This window comes from Thermobia domestica, chromosome 2, assembly GCF_964235325.1.
Source record: "Thermobia domestica chromosome 2, izTheDome1.hap1.1, whole genome shotgun sequence".
Lineage (NCBI taxonomy): Eukaryota > Metazoa > Arthropoda > Insecta > Zygentoma > Lepismatidae > Thermobia > Thermobia domestica.
In genome coordinates this window covers 182,542,633-182,561,899 of record NC_137455.1, presented here as the reverse complement: position 1 = coordinate 182,561,899, position 19,267 = coordinate 182,542,633, and the positions used below count along the sequence as shown (strand labels likewise).

General features: G+C 34.1%; 1 protein-coding gene across 7 annotated transcripts in view; it reads right to left on the bottom strand.

The window, feature by feature from the left end:
* Positions 1-19,267, bottom strand: part of Nedd4 (E3 ubiquitin-protein ligase Nedd4) — a 123,932-nt gene that overhangs the window by 87,734 nt on the left and 16,931 nt on the right. For all 7 annotated transcript variants that reach the window (XM_081748175.1, XM_081748177.1, XM_081748181.1 and 4 more), the window contains exons 2-5: positions 17,055-17,134; positions 11,030-11,111; positions 8,570-8,608; positions 3,018-3,178 (exon numbers count right to left, since the gene is read on the bottom strand). In XM_081748175.1, coding sequence (XP_081604301.1) covers positions 3,018-3,178; positions 8,570-8,608; positions 11,030-11,111; positions 17,055-17,134 — 362 coding nt within the window. The remainder of the gene's footprint in view (positions 1-3,017; positions 3,179-8,569; positions 8,609-11,029; positions 11,112-17,054; positions 17,135-19,267) is intronic.

Sequence of the window (19,267 nt, the reverse complement as noted above, 5' to 3'; positions counted from 1 at the left end):
AAAATCCATTGCTTTTATAATGTTATTAATACTATGTATAATTAATTCTTTTAAGCTTATAGTGTTAATTTTACATAGTTATAATAAATATAATCCTATATAAACATTACTAAAATATTGGTTAAATATTAAAAAACAACTTCCCAAATGATCCATTCTCTTCCGCCATCTAGTGACCTACGTTGCACCACATTATTTCTCCTATACATGGAAAGGATATTCTTTGCTTCTATGTGTTTGTTTCGATTCACGTACCTCCCTTACTTTTTGTGATAGAGAAATAAAACCGGTGTCGTTTTAAAGCTAATAAAATGGCCTACAATATTATGCAAGAAACGTGTATTAGTAATCTATAGTCAGGGAGATATTTACGTGCAAACTTCAACACAAGTATTCAAAAAAATGAATTTTTGCAGTTTATGTGGAAATATTTCAAAGGAAACCTTCGATTTAACCACTACAGTTTATTCTACAAATTTTCCAATCAGTTCTCTTCAGTTTGTCACAAAAATGAACGTCTTGGCTTATTTATGTGAAAAGCTATACGCATTCAAAGATTTCACATGAATTTTGACGGCACCCATATTGATGACGTCATAGCTCCAAAACCCGTCACGGGATTCTTGGGGATTTTGCCAGAAGTACAACATAACTAGTGCTACATATCCCAGCAAGTTTCGTTTTGTTATTTTAAATGTCTGGGCTTGGCCTCAAAAATCCCTAATTTGACTGGACTAAATTCCATATCTTCATACAAACTAGTACAAATATGACCAAACATTCACATAGAAATAGAAAACAGCAGTTTATTTGAATTACGACTTAAATTATAATTAAAACAGCATTAACGCATCATCGTGTCCAAACAGTGACTTTCACCTTAGAGTAACTAAAATTTAAATCAAAGAACCTCTTTCCTTCGTGATCTCATAGAGTTTGGTATTAATTACTAGCTGTTTTTTGATCACTTTCCTATGTCAGACGTATCCTTTGTTGTTCAAAGTTTCTCAGGTGCGCATCCAACATTCTCTTCTCAGCTTTCTTTTGTTGCGAACACTTATCTCCTGCTGGTGCAAGTACTCTTCGTGGTGTCTCCTAGTCTTTAACGTAAACGATTATTCTTCTGGTGACTTGCAGGTGTTCAACCTCTCCTGCCTCCTGTACCTAGTTATAAATATGCTTTTGTGCTACAATAGTATTTTCACGCATATTTTCTATTAAAAGTGATTTATTGACGGAAAACCCTTCTTCGACCGTTGAATTTCCATGCGAGAATAACAAATTAATTTTTTATCTTCAATAAATATTTGTATTCTTCAGTGCTGCAAGAAACTTGCTACAAGCAGCGTCAAATTCTAATTCGTTACAATTCTAAAAACTGCTGTGTTTAAGTTGCATTCGTAAAAATATGCTTAATTTTAAGATCAAGCCAACTGAAATATTTTTACGAATATGTAAACCTATTGGAAAATATTTTAGCAAGTGTCACATAATATTTTCAAATACGAATACATATAGAAGTTTTAAGTGGCAATAATTACATCTCTTCAGTTCCTTCTTATTTTAGTGTAGCTAAGCTGGTAGATTTTGAAAATTCCGCAATAGTATTAAATTGATATGGAATAACAGATTTTACAAGTCAAATAACTGCATAAGGAAGATATAATAATACGTAAAAAGTTTCAATTACTTTAAACTCAAGCCAAGTTACTTTCTTAAAACTTTTTTTAAAAAATCAATCTTTTGCGATTCATGACACAACAAATTTAATATCCTTACTGAAAATAAAACATGTCCTAAACTTAACTTGCTTTGAAATAAATTTAAATATACAGAAGTAAGAAAATCCAGTTAAATAATTACAAATACTCTAATATGTAAATGAAAAGCTAATTTATGGAAGAAAAGTAGGGTTATACTTAAAAATCACTTTACATTCAGCTTTAATGTTTTTATTTGTTTTTACCCTTAACAGCTTTTTAAAGATTCTAAAACTTTTAATCTTGGATACCTAGAGCATCTACTTTCATAATAAGTGTATCCACTTTCAAAATAACCATTTTTTCTAAGTGAACTGTAGCCTTCTGGCTCCGCTGCATCGGATTTACTATTTTATAAACTAGCCACTAATGCACACTTTGTAGTAGGGTTACCTTTGAAACAGTGTTACGTTACAAGTTAACGAAAAAGAGATCGGACTTCATACAGGAGGCTCGGTGCACGGATGTAGAAACTCCCACAATGAAGCACGTAACTTTATCTACCTAACATATATTCAGAAATAATAATGATAACTACTTCATATTGAAATACTCCATTAGCTATATCTTTGAGTTGTCATCCAATCAGCAATTTAGATACAGTTAGCATGAGATGTTTGATCCGAGGCTTTATTCTTTACAGATGTATATTCGTAATTTATACTACCCTCACAATCACAAACCTGTTTCCTCCACATCTGACTATCACTCAACACTCTAAAATCAGTAGTTCGTTTATAAATTTCAATTCAAAAAAACTTTTTTTGTTTTAAATCTTGAGATGGAGATGAAAATACTTGTCACCTAACATCAATTAAATTTTCAAAATTTTTTTTAGTATAATGTAAATTACGGTATATCAGTACTAGAAAATTACAGTAACTAAATAATCAACATAATCAATAAAAAGTAATGCCACGAAATGCACTCTGACACAACTATAAAATATCGATGGATGCATTGTGGTACAGATATAAAACAGCGATGCATTACAGATGGATTACATCTTCAATAAGCATATTGACAAGAGAAAAATCATGAAAGAGGAAAATAATAGTACGAATTTCATGATACTGCACGAGAATTTGATTGCCCTGACGAAATTAAATTCACTAAATCCTGGGCATTCTTAGACGTAATTGTCAGATCCAAGGATTGCATCTTACAAGTAAGAGACATGGTGTACTAAAATCGACCTTGCTCTACATATTAACCATATATGAAAAGGAATAACATTAATTATTTGAAGTTGCTTACCTGCGTGGGCGGAGAATATACTGTTTCGGAAGTATTTCTCTTCCTTCCTGTTCTTTGGGTAAATTGAGCAAAGTAAGTTCAACCATCCCCAGAAAATCATCCCGAGTAAGTCTATTTTCATCAAACACTTGCAACACTAACTTATGTTCTGATGGAATGACCTATTTGGAAAGAATATTAGCACGATATGAATTATATGAACTCTTACGTCCTAAGCATGCAGTTTACAATAATACAGCAAACAAAACACAGTATCATTTATACTGTATTCTCTTAAGGAGAATTGTAAGAACGAATCTTATGCTACAAAATAATACCTGTGGGTAACGCTAATTCCTAATAACTGTAGCGTTAGTAAGTATCGTTACTTGCCCTGCCTACCTGACGCCAATATATGGCGCTAGCGTGCAGGCAATTTGCAGATTAAGAACTACTGTGACAATTTAATTGCAATTTAAAAACTGTGTTGTTTTAATTTAATTAATTCAAAATAGGATATGGGATGTAACCATATTTCGATTTGTGGATTAATATTTGTGTATTCCTACGGTAATATATTGAGACAATCTAATTGTAACTTAAACTGTATTATTTCAATTTAATTATTTGAAAATGTATAGTAATGATGGTAGTGAACACGAACTTGCTTTGCAGTTTATTATTAGACAAAATATTTGGATTTTAGCGTTAATATTTGTGTAGCTGCAAGTTAGTTGGCGGGCAAACTTAAAAGTTAAATGTGAATAATTAGAATTTTTAATTAAGCACGATTTTAACCTACAGCAGTGATTCCCAACCTGAGTGGCGTGAAGAACGACCACCAGAGCTGCAAGCTATATTAGAAATAAAATGTAAAATTATGAATACAACAACTTGTAAAAGCGTTCATACTTCAGCTTTAGCATTTTGTCTTTCCTATTCCTATTTAAGATTTCTACTTTACTAAAATCTAAATAATTACGCAAATTATTATTATTATTTTACTAAATTATCAAAAATGAGTACAAAATGCTATTTCAGTGTATAAGATAGAATTCAAAAACTTATCAAATAAGGGGAAAAAACAAAAACTCGAAAGTGATGGTTGATATTACTCATACTACTCTTCCTTCACAAATTTCTTGATATTCGGAGATGAGTTCGACAAAGCACAGCTAAAATCACTTTCCACTTCCAAACGGTTGCGATACTTTGATTTTATTATGTGTAACGTCGAAAAATTCTGATTCACAGATGTGAGTTGACGAGAACTGAACAAGAACTTTCTCTGGACAAGATATTTATTTTGCTACTTGGGTAAATAAGCAGGAAACAAACCCAAAATTCTTCCAAAGACGTTGACCAAAACAGTTCTCTGGCTCCTGAATCGCACTTTAATTCAATTGGTTCCTCCTGAATTTCTTGTGAAAGTAAATCCACATCAATGGTGAAAAGTGTTCTTGCTAATTTGCATATCAGTTTTCTTCACACAACTCTGGAATATGTCGCTTGAATTCATCACAAACTGAACCTAGATGTGAGTTGATATTGTCTCCCCATGTGGTTAAATCACATTCTTTATTGTTAAGAAGTTCATTTAATAGACGAAAATATGAAAAGTTAGGCGTACAAATATTCAAATGGTGTTTCCATAGTAGGATCTTTTCCATGAAAGATCTTATCGCGTCATAAGAATTTAGTAAGTTCGTGTTTCTGCCTTGAAATTTGAAACTGAAATTATTTAATATTTCAAAAATGTCTGCAAGACATGGAAGAGAAAATACAAATATATCGTCAGTAAAAGAAGTATAAAGTTCATCTTTTCCTACATTCAGGAGCAAAATATTTCTACATCTTAAAAAGCAAAAACTTAAGCTCGTACAGCCTACTTTAACATATTCCTTTCGACAACCAACGAACTTCGCTATGTAAAAGTAAATATTTACGTCAGCATTCAGGTCGTCACACAAAGCCTCAAAGAGACGAGTATTCAGAACACTTGACTTTAAAAAATTAACAACTTTAATAGCCAATGATAATGCCTGCTTCAGTTCTCTGGTAACATTTTTGCAGCTAAGGCTTGCACATGAACTAAGCTGTGTGAACCAATAATTGTAGGACTTCTGTCTTTTGCCACTTTATAAATCCAGATCGCGAAGCTAACATTGCTGGAGCTGTACCAGTACATATTCTTACAACTCTGTCCCAAAACAAATCATAAAAAAAAGCAGGATAAACATCAGAAATTTGGTTGATGTCTCCATACTTTTTGAAAACGATATTTCTTACATTAACATCTTTTCATTTACGAACTATTAAATGACAACACGGATATATCCGTAGAATCATCAAATTGCAGGAAAAAAAAAAAAAAAAAAGGAATTTTTTATCTTTTCCAACTGCCTGATCTTTTAAATCCAAGGCCATTTCATTAATGCCACGTCTCACAGTATTAGCCGAAAGCAATAGTTTCTCTCTCTCTCTCTCTCTTTTTTTTTCTCCCTAGCTTTCTTCCGAAGTACAATTTTGGTTGCCTTAAGTATGCAAGGTTTGATAGAAAAAAGTTCATATGACGCTTCCACATTTTGCTCGTGAAAGGTTCCAGGAGAGTCCAACTTCATACTTTATAGCACTTTTTTTTAACAATAAAAAAATCTTTAGATTTGTCTTTGAGGGCTGAATGTGCTGTTAATATATATTGTCGTTCTAATCGAACGGGGTGGAGAGTATTATTGCTGAGGGCACCATGGCACACTATACATTGTGGTAGTTGAATACCACCTTTTTCAATTAACGTAAAATTATACCTGATGTAATCTTCACTATATAATCTTTCTCTTTGAACTGGAAGCTGTCATTTTTACTTCATACACACGACACAAACGAGAAAATACAAAGTCAATACAACATTTACATCACAAAATAAACTTCTCAGATCAGAATAACGGCCTAAACAAAAATAGCTTATGAATGGTTCCAATACTACAGATGCAGACAGTCTGCGTTATATTTGGTCTAGGAATTAATTCGTGCGGGTGGACAAGAGATGGCGCAACGAACGGAGCGTCCCACAGTTCCGTGTATCCACACATGTGTTGCAAACCCCTGTCATCGCGTTTTGTACGTAGTATAGGGCAGTGGATTAAAGCGTCAACGACACCAGTTTGTAGTTAAGTGAACATGGCGCAATTTGTGCCTGATAAAGTGTTTTTGCGGGGTGTCCTGCTGCATTACTTTAACATGCAGAAAAGTGCGACTGAAAGTCATCGTAATTTGGTGGAAGTGTATGGTGACCGTGCTCTAGCTGAGCGAACGTGTCAGAAGTGGTTTTGCACGGTTTAGAAGTGGTGATTTCGGCTTGGCAGACCAAGAGCGAGCTGGACAGCCAAAAAAATTTCAAGACGAAGAATTGACAGCATTGCTCGAGCAGGATTCGTGTCAAACGCAGGAACAACTTGCAGCAGCATTAGGCGTTGATCAAACAACAGTCTCCAAACGCTTGAAAGCCATGGGAATGATTCAAAAGATGTCACATTGGGTTCCACATGAATTGAAAGACAGAGACGTTGAAAGACGAAAAACCATTTGCGAATTGCTGCTTCAACGACAGAGCAGAAAGGGGTTTCTGCATCGAATTATTACGGGTGATGAGAAGTGGATCCATTACGAGAACCCTCAACGAAAAAAGGCCTGGGTGAAACCAGGTGAACCAGGTCCATCACAACCAAAACGAGATATTCACTGTGCAAAGGTTATGCTGTGCATATGGTGGGATATGAAAGGTGTGGTGTACTATGAGCTGCTGCAACCGGGTGAAACTATGAATGGAGAACGTTATCGACGACAATTAATGCGTTTGAAGCAAGCTCTGGCCAGAACACGACCAGAATGGGAGAACAGACATGATAAACTTATTGTTCAACATGATAACGCTCGCCCACATGTCGCAAAACCGGTCAAAACCTATTTAGAAAATGTCGGATGGGAAGTTTTACCCCAACCGCCGTATTCACTAGACGTTGCTCCTTCGGACTACTACTTGTTCGATTGCATGAACAACGATTTGAATGGACAGCGGTTTACTTCTTCAGAAGATATCGAAACATGGGTCTCTGACTGGATCGCTTCCAAGGATGAGGACTTCTTTCGCCACGGAATCCGTACATTGCCTGACAGATGGGCGAAAGTGGTGGCTAGCGATGGACAATATTTTTCTTAAGGTATTTATGTATTTTGTGTTTGTACTACAGCTTCAATGTGTGCGTACCAACCGCACGAATTAATTCCTAGACCAAATATTTATTATTCAAAAGCACAACAGCGACACTGCTGAAACATAAAAGAAAAAGCCCGTTATCAATTCATCAGTAATCAGCTTCAAACTAAGTAATGTACGGTTTTCGTATATTAATTGTTATCAACAGCAGCGAAAATAAATACTAAAAACTGCTCTGTTCTCTTTCGAAAATTACTAGCAACTCTTCGTTTCTAAAAGCGGTTTTTTAACAATTACATTATTTTTTTAATTGTCTCAAGATTTGTCGGTGTGTTTAAAAGTACTAAAGAAATTAAAAACAACATTTAAACAATTCATACCTGACTTACAAGGAGCCAAGAATGTATACTACATTACGATTTTTCTTATGGTGTTTTAAATTACAAATATAAATATTGTAAAGAGGCGTTAAACTAAATATCGTACAAATGCAAAATAACTATTGATAAAGAACTGTATATCTTAAGAGTTTTACGTCCCACGATTATGTCGGTTAGGCTAAAGGAAACGGTGATTACGAGAAATGAATGAAATGGTGGAATGAAGAAAGTGGGAGGAAACGGGAAAACCCCGAGAAAATCCACGACCACGATGTTTGTCCACCACGAAGTCCACACGGTGCGAGCTGGGATCGAACCAGGGGCCCCAAGCACCGGAGGTGAACGCTCTACCACTGAGCCACGCAAGAACTGTAGTTTTATAGACTCTATTTATTATTATTATTATTATTATTATTATTATTATTATTATTATTATTATTATTATTATTATTATTATTATTATTATTATTATTATTATTGTATTTAGGTTTAAACCAGTTTCAGCTTAGTAATTTGACAACCGTCTGTAACAAGTGCAGATTATTTGGAAAGTTCTCCTCCAAAGAACTTTCTGACCATATGACAGGTGTCTAGTATTACTGATTTCTGTAGATTGTTACATGTTTTGCGTTTATCTGTTCAAATCGTGTCACAGTACTTTTAGGGACAATTGATGTAGTTGAAATAATGATTGGTCTTACTGTAACTTTCTGACACTTCTATAACTTTTTGATTTCGTCAGCCAGGTTTTTATATTTGTTTATTTTTGAACTGAATGTTGTGTTGTATTATTATTATACTGCTGCTGCTGCTAAATAGACCGCTTGCCACACTAGATCTCTTGGGCCAATTTGACCTTGTATTTACAGTCGATCACGACGTATACACGCGCCTGTTACAAGACTTAAGACTTTCCTTTATACTTTTTAGATAACCTGATATTTGTAATATTTAAAGTAATAATAATAAATACGTACTCGAAATACGAATTCTTCATTCCACTGTGGGTTGAGCGTCTGTAACGTTAAATAATACATATAACATATTAATGAACATGTACTGGCAACATGGTAAGGACAAAAACTATTAACACTAACATTAACTTATATTAAGCTATACAAATACTTCCTCCTTAATTTACTAATTTTAGAAGAGCAATCTTTGCTATCATTTCATTTACTCACAGAGTAGCACCAAAAATGCTTCTACTCCAAAAAAGTTTGCAATGACTAATGAATGCATGAACAATAGTTGCTTAAAGTGATAAGAACAATATAATTTATATAACTAACATAATGCTCTAAAAATTTTAAGGAAATATTGCACAGAGATATACCATTATTATATACAGATTTCTTAGAAAGAGAGAAAAATGTCGTCACTAAAATTACATGGTGGAAAAACAGCTGCCTATTATGATAGAACACATCGTCGCATGAGAACCAGAGGAATGTAATTCCAAAAATGCTGTTTTCGTTTTCTTTATGTTTGGACATAATTTTGAAAGCCCTACTTTGTGTAAATGGAACGGAACACCATCTATCCTTTTTGTCGATCATCTGTTGTAATGTAGCTCAATTATATCTTATTAAAAACACATCTTTCTAAGCAAATAATATTTTTGTCCTCGCCTGTAAACTGACGAAAATGGAGTTACGTTCCTCTGGTTCTCATGCGACGACATAGTCTCTTCTCGGTACATATCTGCTCAGGAAGTTCTACTTATAGTGCTGTATCAAAGGAACTTTGCTACTCGTTCTTGATTTTCTCTAGTATTTAATTTTCTTTCCTTTTTGACAATGATAAGCAGTTTGTTTCGAAAACTACATGACTCACACATACCTTATGGACAAAAAATATGTCACGTGTCACCGTTGTTTATACTGAATGTCGTACACTACATTCAATACGGAGACTGATACATGTCCATACTTTTTTGTCTAGTAACTATCTCCTACACTCTACTGACAATACCTTCAACCTTGAAAGCTAAATTTATTTTTTCAGTTTCTTTTTCTTTTCTTTAATCAATAATTATTATGTAAGTACTTTTATGCTGATTTGCTTACGCCCACGCTGACATTCTCTTAGCTTTGTATATTGAGGCAAATAAAACTCGCCCCGATGAATATAGCGGTTTGGTGAAAGGTTAAACACATAAAAGTTTAAGAGTAGGAAAACTGAAACTGGACGTTATGTGCAACCGATGAGTCATGATAACAAATGTATCTATCAGTCGGCGAGCGTCGGAGTGGTTACAGATATTGATGCAAATTGATTACTGTCAGTACAGTCATCAACATAATGCTTACAGTGGAGCAACGTGTTTATCTTGTTAAATGTTGTACCAAAACTCAAGTCATGGAAATAGCGTGACAAGATGTTTGCTGCAAAGTTCGTAGCGGTTAAGTGCCAGCAACACATGCTATGCAAAATTAATCGCCAAGTGGAGTAAAACAGACTCCCTTGTCAGCATTTAAAATAAAGAAAATCACAACGTTTGCACAACCCAGAAAGTGTGAACTATCTGCAAAACAGAATGTTAAAGAATCCTACCAAATCAACATTATCTTAATAACAAGAGATTTTAATTTTACAATGATCATGTAAATGCATCAGGTACTCTGACTTCATACCAGCAAATTATTTATGAACTTGAAACTTTTTCTCATAAGCGATGAAGTGTGATGTCAGTTAACCCTTACATCAATTCAGAAAATGTATATACCTGTCTACCACAAAATACAACTAACTTCATAGAAGACACCCTTATAGCGACGTCCAGTATGTGGTACAGAAAGTTGGGATCTGCACGACGGATTGTTCAATCAAGTGGTATTATTATTTCCGGATTTCGGATTATTATTATACATATTATTTCCGGATATTTTAAGTGCTGGTCACATTGCCGTACTTCAATACTTAACTAATGAGCAACTCAATTATCGATACTTTTAACATGATTAGGCAATCACCAATATCGCTGTCATGAGCGGACCACATTCACCTATATTTGCTCCACACACTGTAAGCAGAAGCCAGAATGGAAATCAGCGAAACTTCCTGTAATTTTTTAAAAATAGAACTCTTTAATTAAAGGTACACGAGGTGGTATCAAAAAGTTTTGAGACCAATTCTGTAACACGCCAACAGATGGCAGCGCAAGACTACATACACAGGCACAGGGAGAACCGTTCTTCGTTAAGTCAGTGTGGCACGAGAGATCGTCCTGTGTACATCAGGAGCTGTACAGCTGATACTATTGTGACCACGTGTGTTACCACATATGTGATTTCATCATGGATATCAAGTTAGAAAAACGAGTGAACATGAAATTCCGAGTGAAACTGGGCAAATCTGCCACAGAGACGCTTGACACGTTTCATTTCAGCAACTAATTACATAACCATCCTTTATCTATCATTATCTTCACTTACCTTCTTTTTTGTTTTCGTAAGGACAGAATCAACAGTTTCATCCCCATTGATTGTATTGAGATCAATACGAACGTAAGGATCGCTGAAACATATTTAAAAAATATGTTAAATGCTTTTAGAGACAAATGTTTTACTTATTTATGTTTATATATGTCCGTGAGTGTGTACAATTTTTAAAAGTGACAAAAAAATCAATAGCCCATCTAAAGTATAATTCACTTGTGGTAATACATGTAACGGACCGTTTCTACCGATCCGTTTACAGAGTAATATGTCATGAATTAATTTCTTAATGTTCATTTTTATTTCAGCTTTTTAATGTTGGCTGATTTAATTTTATTTGTTATTTGCCGACATTATATCAATCTGTACGTGTTTGTTAATTATCTTGTGTTTATGTACAATGAAGTTCATATTCCATTTTGTTTATTAAGTCTCTCGTAATATACGATGGTATTCTTTATCTGCACATAGAATGCTATAAATTGATTTTCTGGGAGATTTACATAATCTTTGTAAGTTTTGTAATTAAGATGGAAATATGTAGCGTGTTATATATTGTGTCGTCTTCGTCGTAAAAACGACAAATTACATTGAAGTTAATTTTGTTTAATTTTTGGTATAAGAAATTTATCTAGATAATGTATCTGTAGAATAACTGTCTTCTGGAATCCTAAAGGTAACATTTGTTGTATCAAAATACATCGGATGTAAATTTATTTTGCTGTCATTAAACCAAGCAAGTTGCCCATTAATATGTATTGCGTGAAGTGAGTCCTGAAGATAGCTTGACCATCTGATATTCTTACTTTAGTACATTGAATTTTAGCAAAAGTAATAACCATAATTAATTGATATGAAATGATAAGTTACATTCAGTTTGTTAGTCATATAGAAGATGTAGCCTGCAATTTTGTTTAGTAAAATGGAACTGGAATTTGACTTACAAATGTAAGTACATGTGTGCATTCTTCGATATTTACTATAAATGCACTTAAGATATTGATAGTATATTGAGTTACTACTGCGACGATTAATGGAAGCAGTTATTTCACTTTGCATCAGGGTTGGCAAAAACCATGTTTTTTATTGGAAAAAAACCGTTTTTTTTGGTTTAAACCAGGTTTATTTGGTTTAAATAATTTGCTCTATATATTCATATCATATATGGACAGAAATAAGTTTGTTTCGCCTTGATGTTATTATGCAACAGCCGGGTTATGCTGGAAGGGGTCACATAAGCTTACAGCGGAATAAAAACTGCTTCTCGAGTTACATCCGAGAGAAATTGTCCTCCATTTGAACTCGGAACCAGGACTAATTGGCCACAAATGCGATACGTCTGCCGACTCACTCACGAAGGAATCCTGATAAAAATACGTTGTACTGATCTTTACATGCTTCTTAATATAGCTCTCAAGAGTCATTTCAGAAGGACAAAAAGATAAACAGTTGCACAAGTGAAACCATTATACTGAATTACATATGGACAATTTCAAAGTACTACGGAGTACAGAAGAACTAATTTAATTCAAGTTAGCTAACAACGACTTAATTTGCATATCACAAAGATACGAATTATTTGAGTCCACTTTGGCTCAGACTCATTTATACATAAATAGATATCGAAGATACTTCTCATTCCACTAAATGCCTCTCGTGGGGTCTGTATGACCCCCCCCCCCCACACACACACACAAAGTACGGCATTTCGATGTATTTTATCAATAGTAAACATTGAAACAAAACAATATTTAGAATGTTTTTTTGATTGCAATTATATAATAATAACTACAAAAAAATCACAAAACAAACATTTATAAACTTACATAAAAAAAATGTTGCTTTTGTAGTATAATCTTTTTGAGTAATGAATGGGGAATTTAGGTCTGAACACAATACGAATAATATACGGGAGTGAAACGTGATAACCCACAAATGTGTGTTCATCAAGATTTTACAAACACTTACACTTTTACGAACATTTTCGTTTTTTGGTTTAAACCAGTTGGGTTTTTTTGAAAAAAAAACAGCTGGTTTAAACCAGCCAACCCTACTTTGCATATATGAAATTTTGTCAAATATCCAATGTGCAAGTAATGTTAATAATTGTAGAGCTGAGATAATATGGTTTACAACTTTCGAGATAAGATATGTATTTGTAATGCATCATTAATTCATTAATTTTCAGGTCTCGTTTAATATTTTAAGACTGTTTTGTATCTACAACACACTTGAGATAAATTGGCAATGAAGTTGCTATTTACATCTGGAGATTTAAATTGTTCTTTATTCGTATTTAGGACAACTTATCTATTTGTACAGTATACATCAGATTTACAATCTACAAGGCCACACCGTCGTGGTTCCGAACTTGCAATCTCGATACAGTCCTGAATTTAAAGGAATTTCGTTTTCCCAAAAGTAGAACAGGACAGAATAACTAAATTAGTTACACCTTTCAGCCTTCGTCTACATGGGAAACAGAAGGGTGTAGCACATACATAATATACAATCAATATACTAGTAAATTATCTTATGATATTACAAACTTACTTAAGACAACTAAACAACATGACAAGATTTAATAAAAAGCCAATTCAACCTTTACGAAATACTATGGTTTTCGACAGCTGGTTACTTTGATAACAGTACTGAATAAGTACAACATTACTAACATCAATTTAGTATACAATGCATGTAACAAATTTTTCAAAATTTAAGGGATAATCACAAGTTTATATTACTTATTATTCACATATGAACTGCACCTAAAAAGTAATGTCATTTGTATCGTCAATATTAAAGAACAGGCACTTTAGAGAAATTATTAGTATCTGCAGAACAAGAAAAACAGAACAGTTGACCATAGAGCTCTGCTGTGCTTAACGCGTCAAATACACAAAACAACACTACTCGGAAAGACAACACATCATTTATCGTTTGAACATGCACAAATCTAAACAAGAACTATTTTCTAGATGCGATTCCTCTTACAGCTAAATGATATGTAAACAGCGGACAATAAGTATAATTCCAGAAGTTTCACTCATAAGATATTCCCCAAACATCTACTCTCTTGCCCCGTATCCTTTTAAAGTCCCAACGGGAGTTGAAAGTGGGTCGATAATTAATTTTCCATTTGAGTCAGCTAAGGTAAACATTTCTGGCATTTCTAACACACAGTGAAAGAAAAAAAAAGTGATAAACTACTACTTACTGGAAGTCTCAACAGGATCAAAAATTGTAAGTGAATTGGATTCTCATTGTTAGTCTTCCTTTGGTCTGCGACAGTCAAAGCATAAATTACCCAATATACGCGAGAAGGAAGTAGCAGCAGAGGTGAAGGCCAGGAACACGGGAAAGGTAGATATGATTGTAGTTTCAAAACGCATCGAGGGAATAAAACTACATCTTGAACAGGGGTACGAAGATGGAGTTCGCATCTAACAGGAGATAGATACGAATGCTGACATATGGAACTTACCCATGATTTAGTGTCAACACTACTTCACGATGACCCTAACAAGTGGGTACAGTTTCCCAAATAGATTCTTAAGGCGTACAACAGAACCTATTTCCTCGACAAGTTTCGTTAGGGACAAATTGAAATGTAAGTACAGCGAGAAGTGAATATGGAAAACCATCGCTATTAGCCGAATACAGCTTACCCAGTAGAAATGTGTGTAGAAAAATAATGGTGCAGTATGATATATTACACACATGAAACCCTGTGTTCATCGACAGAACATTGGATGATGACCATTATCTTGACATACTACACGAATATGCAATTGATCCTCTGAATCTCAAGGTTGAGTTCTCCATCTTTTCCAAGTATCATGGTGCATCACCATTTCTTGAATAAGTACCTTCCCGGTTATTGTATAGGTAAGAGAGGTTCTATCAAATAGCTGCCGCAGTCCCACGTCTTATACCTGGGGATATATAAAGGCCACGTATCATGTGAAAATTAACAATCTCAAGTGATGAATTGTGGACGCCTTGAATCCATATCTGCTAGGACAGTTCACGACAAGGAACTTCTAGAGCCATACTCTTCCTTCATACGACTCCGCACGCTACATGTCAGCAGAAATATATTTTATCTCTTGCTATTCAGAGGAAATTCTTTAATTCTTAAATTTCTCATGACAATTTTTTGTAAATAAAATACAATAATGAACTCTGAAAAAGGGACCACCCTTCTAAAACTCTATACTAATGTTTTGTGATGTGACTAATGTTACAATGTTACAACAGATTTGAAACTGTAGTATCTTCTTTAAAGTTTATTACGGTATTTTATTTTCTGAGAAGTACAAGGTTAACTATAAGTTTCCAAATTTTTATGTGTGAATCGATTATCTGAATCTAGTTTTTATCCAAATTATCTATATACGTAATAAGGAATGTTTCAAATGCCTATCTTTTTTGAATGTATTTTTTAAAGAGAAAATCTTGATGCTTTCTTTTCTTCAAATATTGTGTGTTGGAGAACTGTATTTAGTAACCCCTTAATTTTGATCTCTTCTAGTAATGCCAATATTGATGTGAGAACAACTGCAAGTGGTTTAATAAACTCTTCTTCCATTCAATATACGAAGAAGCTTTTATTAATTTTTTTACTGTCGAGTCACGATAGGAGAGAAGAAAGTGGAAAAACGTAATCGTGGAAAAAATGTCATTCACTATTTCAACGTATTTACATATTTCATGGCACATAAAACATGGATTTTACAAGGAATTAAAGTTTAAAGATATCCTTTTATGTATTTTACGTAAGCCATTAGTAATGCCTATATATACACACACATACTGAGAATTTCGCAGGTTACAACAGCTTCTTTGTTCATCCATTGGATGCAGAAGGAGTTTTAAACACCTGCAACTGTTCTTACACACACAGATGCAACCAAAAGAAGCATACATGTCAGAATCACGTTGCAATATAATAACACTGTGCATACACTGACCCACTAGCCTCACTAGATTATCTAACACCATAATGCTTAAAAAACATCACATACAATTTACTAAAGTAATGGGAAAGAAAGCTTAAACAGAAAGACAAGTAGAAATAATGTAAGTAAAAGGCTAGTAGTTATCGCAAGAAACAAACCTCATCTCTAGAAAGTACTTTCGAAGAACGTCTTCATCGTCAGCCTAGGCACACTTCAAAAAGGATTTAAACCATAAAAAGAATTTTTGAAGTGTGCCTAGGCTGACGATGAAGACAATGTTCTTCGAAAGTACTTCCTAGAGATGAGGTTTGTTTCTTGCGGTGACTACTAGCCTTCTACTTACATTATTTCTAATCATTATCACCGCTCGCAATATAATGATAAGAAAGACAAGTATTTTGTTCAAAGCATTAAATACAGATCAGTTATAATTTAAGTAGACTGAAATCCACAGAATGAAATAATAATAATCGATTTATTCAGCTATATAATAATAAAAAAAAAAAAAAACAGTTTTCAGGTCGTTGGCAATTACACAAGAATTATAGCTGCAAAAAATTTGAGAATAGCTGCAAAAAATTTAAGAATAACAGACTTCCTCTGAACAGAGTCACTTCTTTTACGCAAACTAAGCTGTAACGGGATTAGAAGTAAGTTAATGAAGTCTTTTTGTAGATATTATGATTCATTTGGCTGTTGACAATTTACTTGTGTCTCTTGTTTTCCTGAAATGCTGACATATTACCCAGTTTCCTTGCAATTTCTATATACACGAAAGTACTGCGTAAATTTTTCAAGTTAACTGCTATTAAGGTGGCTAGTTATGTGCTCTCTATAGTGTGCTGGAGTGGTAAAACAAAACATTCTATTTCGCACTCCCCACACAACCAGAGTTCAGAATATAAATTTGACGCCGCAAGATTTTAACGAAGTGTTGAGTGTAAGTTCATCAGTTAGTTCTGTGTTAGTTAAATTTAATTTACTGATTAGATACGTGTAATACAATTGAAGTTGCAATACAACAGTTTTATTAAAATAACACTTTAAAAAAACAATTATACCTTGCACCAAATATATCCTTCTTGGCTAGTTGATGTCCTGCAAGAACTCTTAGTCTCAGCCTTTTGGTTCGTTCCTCTGTCTGTAAAACATAACAAAAATATTACAATTAGTGTAATACAAATTATTAAAATCTTAATTCTAACTAAATGAAATATTTCCTGATGAACTATTTAGATCATTTACAGCTTACGAAAGAATCGCCTGGTCTGCTATCAAACTATGTAGAATATTTATTAAAATAATGAGTGGAAACACGAATTCCGTTGATTGCGTTCTTGTTCGCCACAAAAGTTACATTAAGAATCAGTTACTTTATAAACAAAATCTTCGTATTAGTGCAAGGATTCATAGTTGCAAAGAGACCTCTTACTGAACTATTGTCTATGTAGAAAAAAAAATAGCTTTTTTTTTTTTTTTTTTTTTTAAAGTGGCAATTTAACACTAACACCGTGAAAGTCCTGCAAACACTAATAAAGTGTAAAATTCCTCTTAGGCTATACTTCTTCTTTCCTTCATGTAACTACTTCGCTTAACATAAACTTGTTAAATATCCATTAATTCATTCTTCTTTAGAAGCCGAGTAATTTTGGTCACAATATCTTCACAAACAGCTATCGCCATCATGGGAGGAAACTGTGCCGACAGTTAGTACGCTACGCATGTGATCTGGTCAAGTGATTTGGTCTTAAAGTAACTTACTTACGTGGTGAACAAGGACATAGTTTAAGTGACCGAAACCGTCCAATAAAAGCTTACAAATGCAATCAATAGACTTAGTATTTTCATTCATCCTTTTTAATAATTTGATTAAAAATGAGTCAATTTCAGTCTTAAAAATGTAGAATAAATTCGAAAGTTTAGGCATACATGCATAGAGAAGTAGAGAAGAAAGTTATACGAAAGTTTGACTATAAACTTTACAACTCCCTACTTATAACTATGTTACAACTGAAAAGCAGATTATCACTAAAGTAAATATCATATATTGTTATCATCGTTACTACTTACGCTCATGCGGTTCGGATTCCACGTTAAGCAGTAGATTCACATCTCACGCAACCTTACTACTGAATAGGACACTAAACCCCAAATTAATTAACAATACCAGGTAGTTTAAAAAACAATGAGCCATTTGCACATGAGATGGCGTTAGTGTGTAAAATCTCAAGGCATATGATTGCACTGGGTCAGGCCTAACGTCATTCGATAGCTCAGAGTTTGATTTGATTTGATCTGATTTTCAGTTTAGTCCCTTTCAGCAGCAAGGCTATATGAGACGTGGACTCCGAGCCACGTAAGTTCTCGCCGGGAATCGAACTCGGGAGCTGACAGCTGAAGTTAGTAGGCATACAAAAAGTTGGTATTCTTATAGTCAGACGTAAGGTATTTCGTCTGATACGTGAACTTTCTGCAAAACTGTGCTACATTTTACAATTTTATTTCAATAAAGGTGTAAATCCTGAGCAAGCCCTGAAGAAATTTGTGCTGTTTATGCGCAAGATATATTAACAAAAGCAACACCCAAAAGATGGCTTAGCTGCTTTCGATCTGTAAATTTCGATGTTCAAGATTCTCCTCACAGTGTGCAATTAATCACAGCAAAAGTAAATGATATTTTGGAAGTCAAGGAAGACCGGGATGTAAGCAGTCATGATATCACCAATGTTCTAAACATCCATCACCAAACAAAGAAAGCTGTTTACAAGTTTAGATGTAAGATGATCTGACTCAAAAACCCTTACTCGATCGAATTTCTATCCGCGAATCTCTTCCGAAACGTAACGAACTCAGAGTCATTTCTGAAGCTGTTGATCACGAGTGATGAAAAGTGGATGACCTATGACAACAATATGCGAAATCGATAGTGATCGAAGCGAAGAAAAACTCCAAAGTCCGCGCCAAAGTCCTCACTGACGCCCAGGAAGGTTATGCTGTGCGTTTGATTGAATTGGAAGGGCATCACACATCAGAAGCTTCTGTTGCCCAGCAGAATGATAGACTCGGACATGTACTGTTAAGAATTAGCTCGAGCGCACTTAGCAATTCAAAAGAAACTGTCATAACTGGTTAACAGAAAAGGTGTCGTATACAACACTGAGAACACTACATTGCATGTCATCTTTAACGACCAGTCAGAAATTAAGAGAACTCGCATGTAAGGTTATAATGCATTCACCGTATAGTGCGGAACTAACATTTCAGATAATCATTT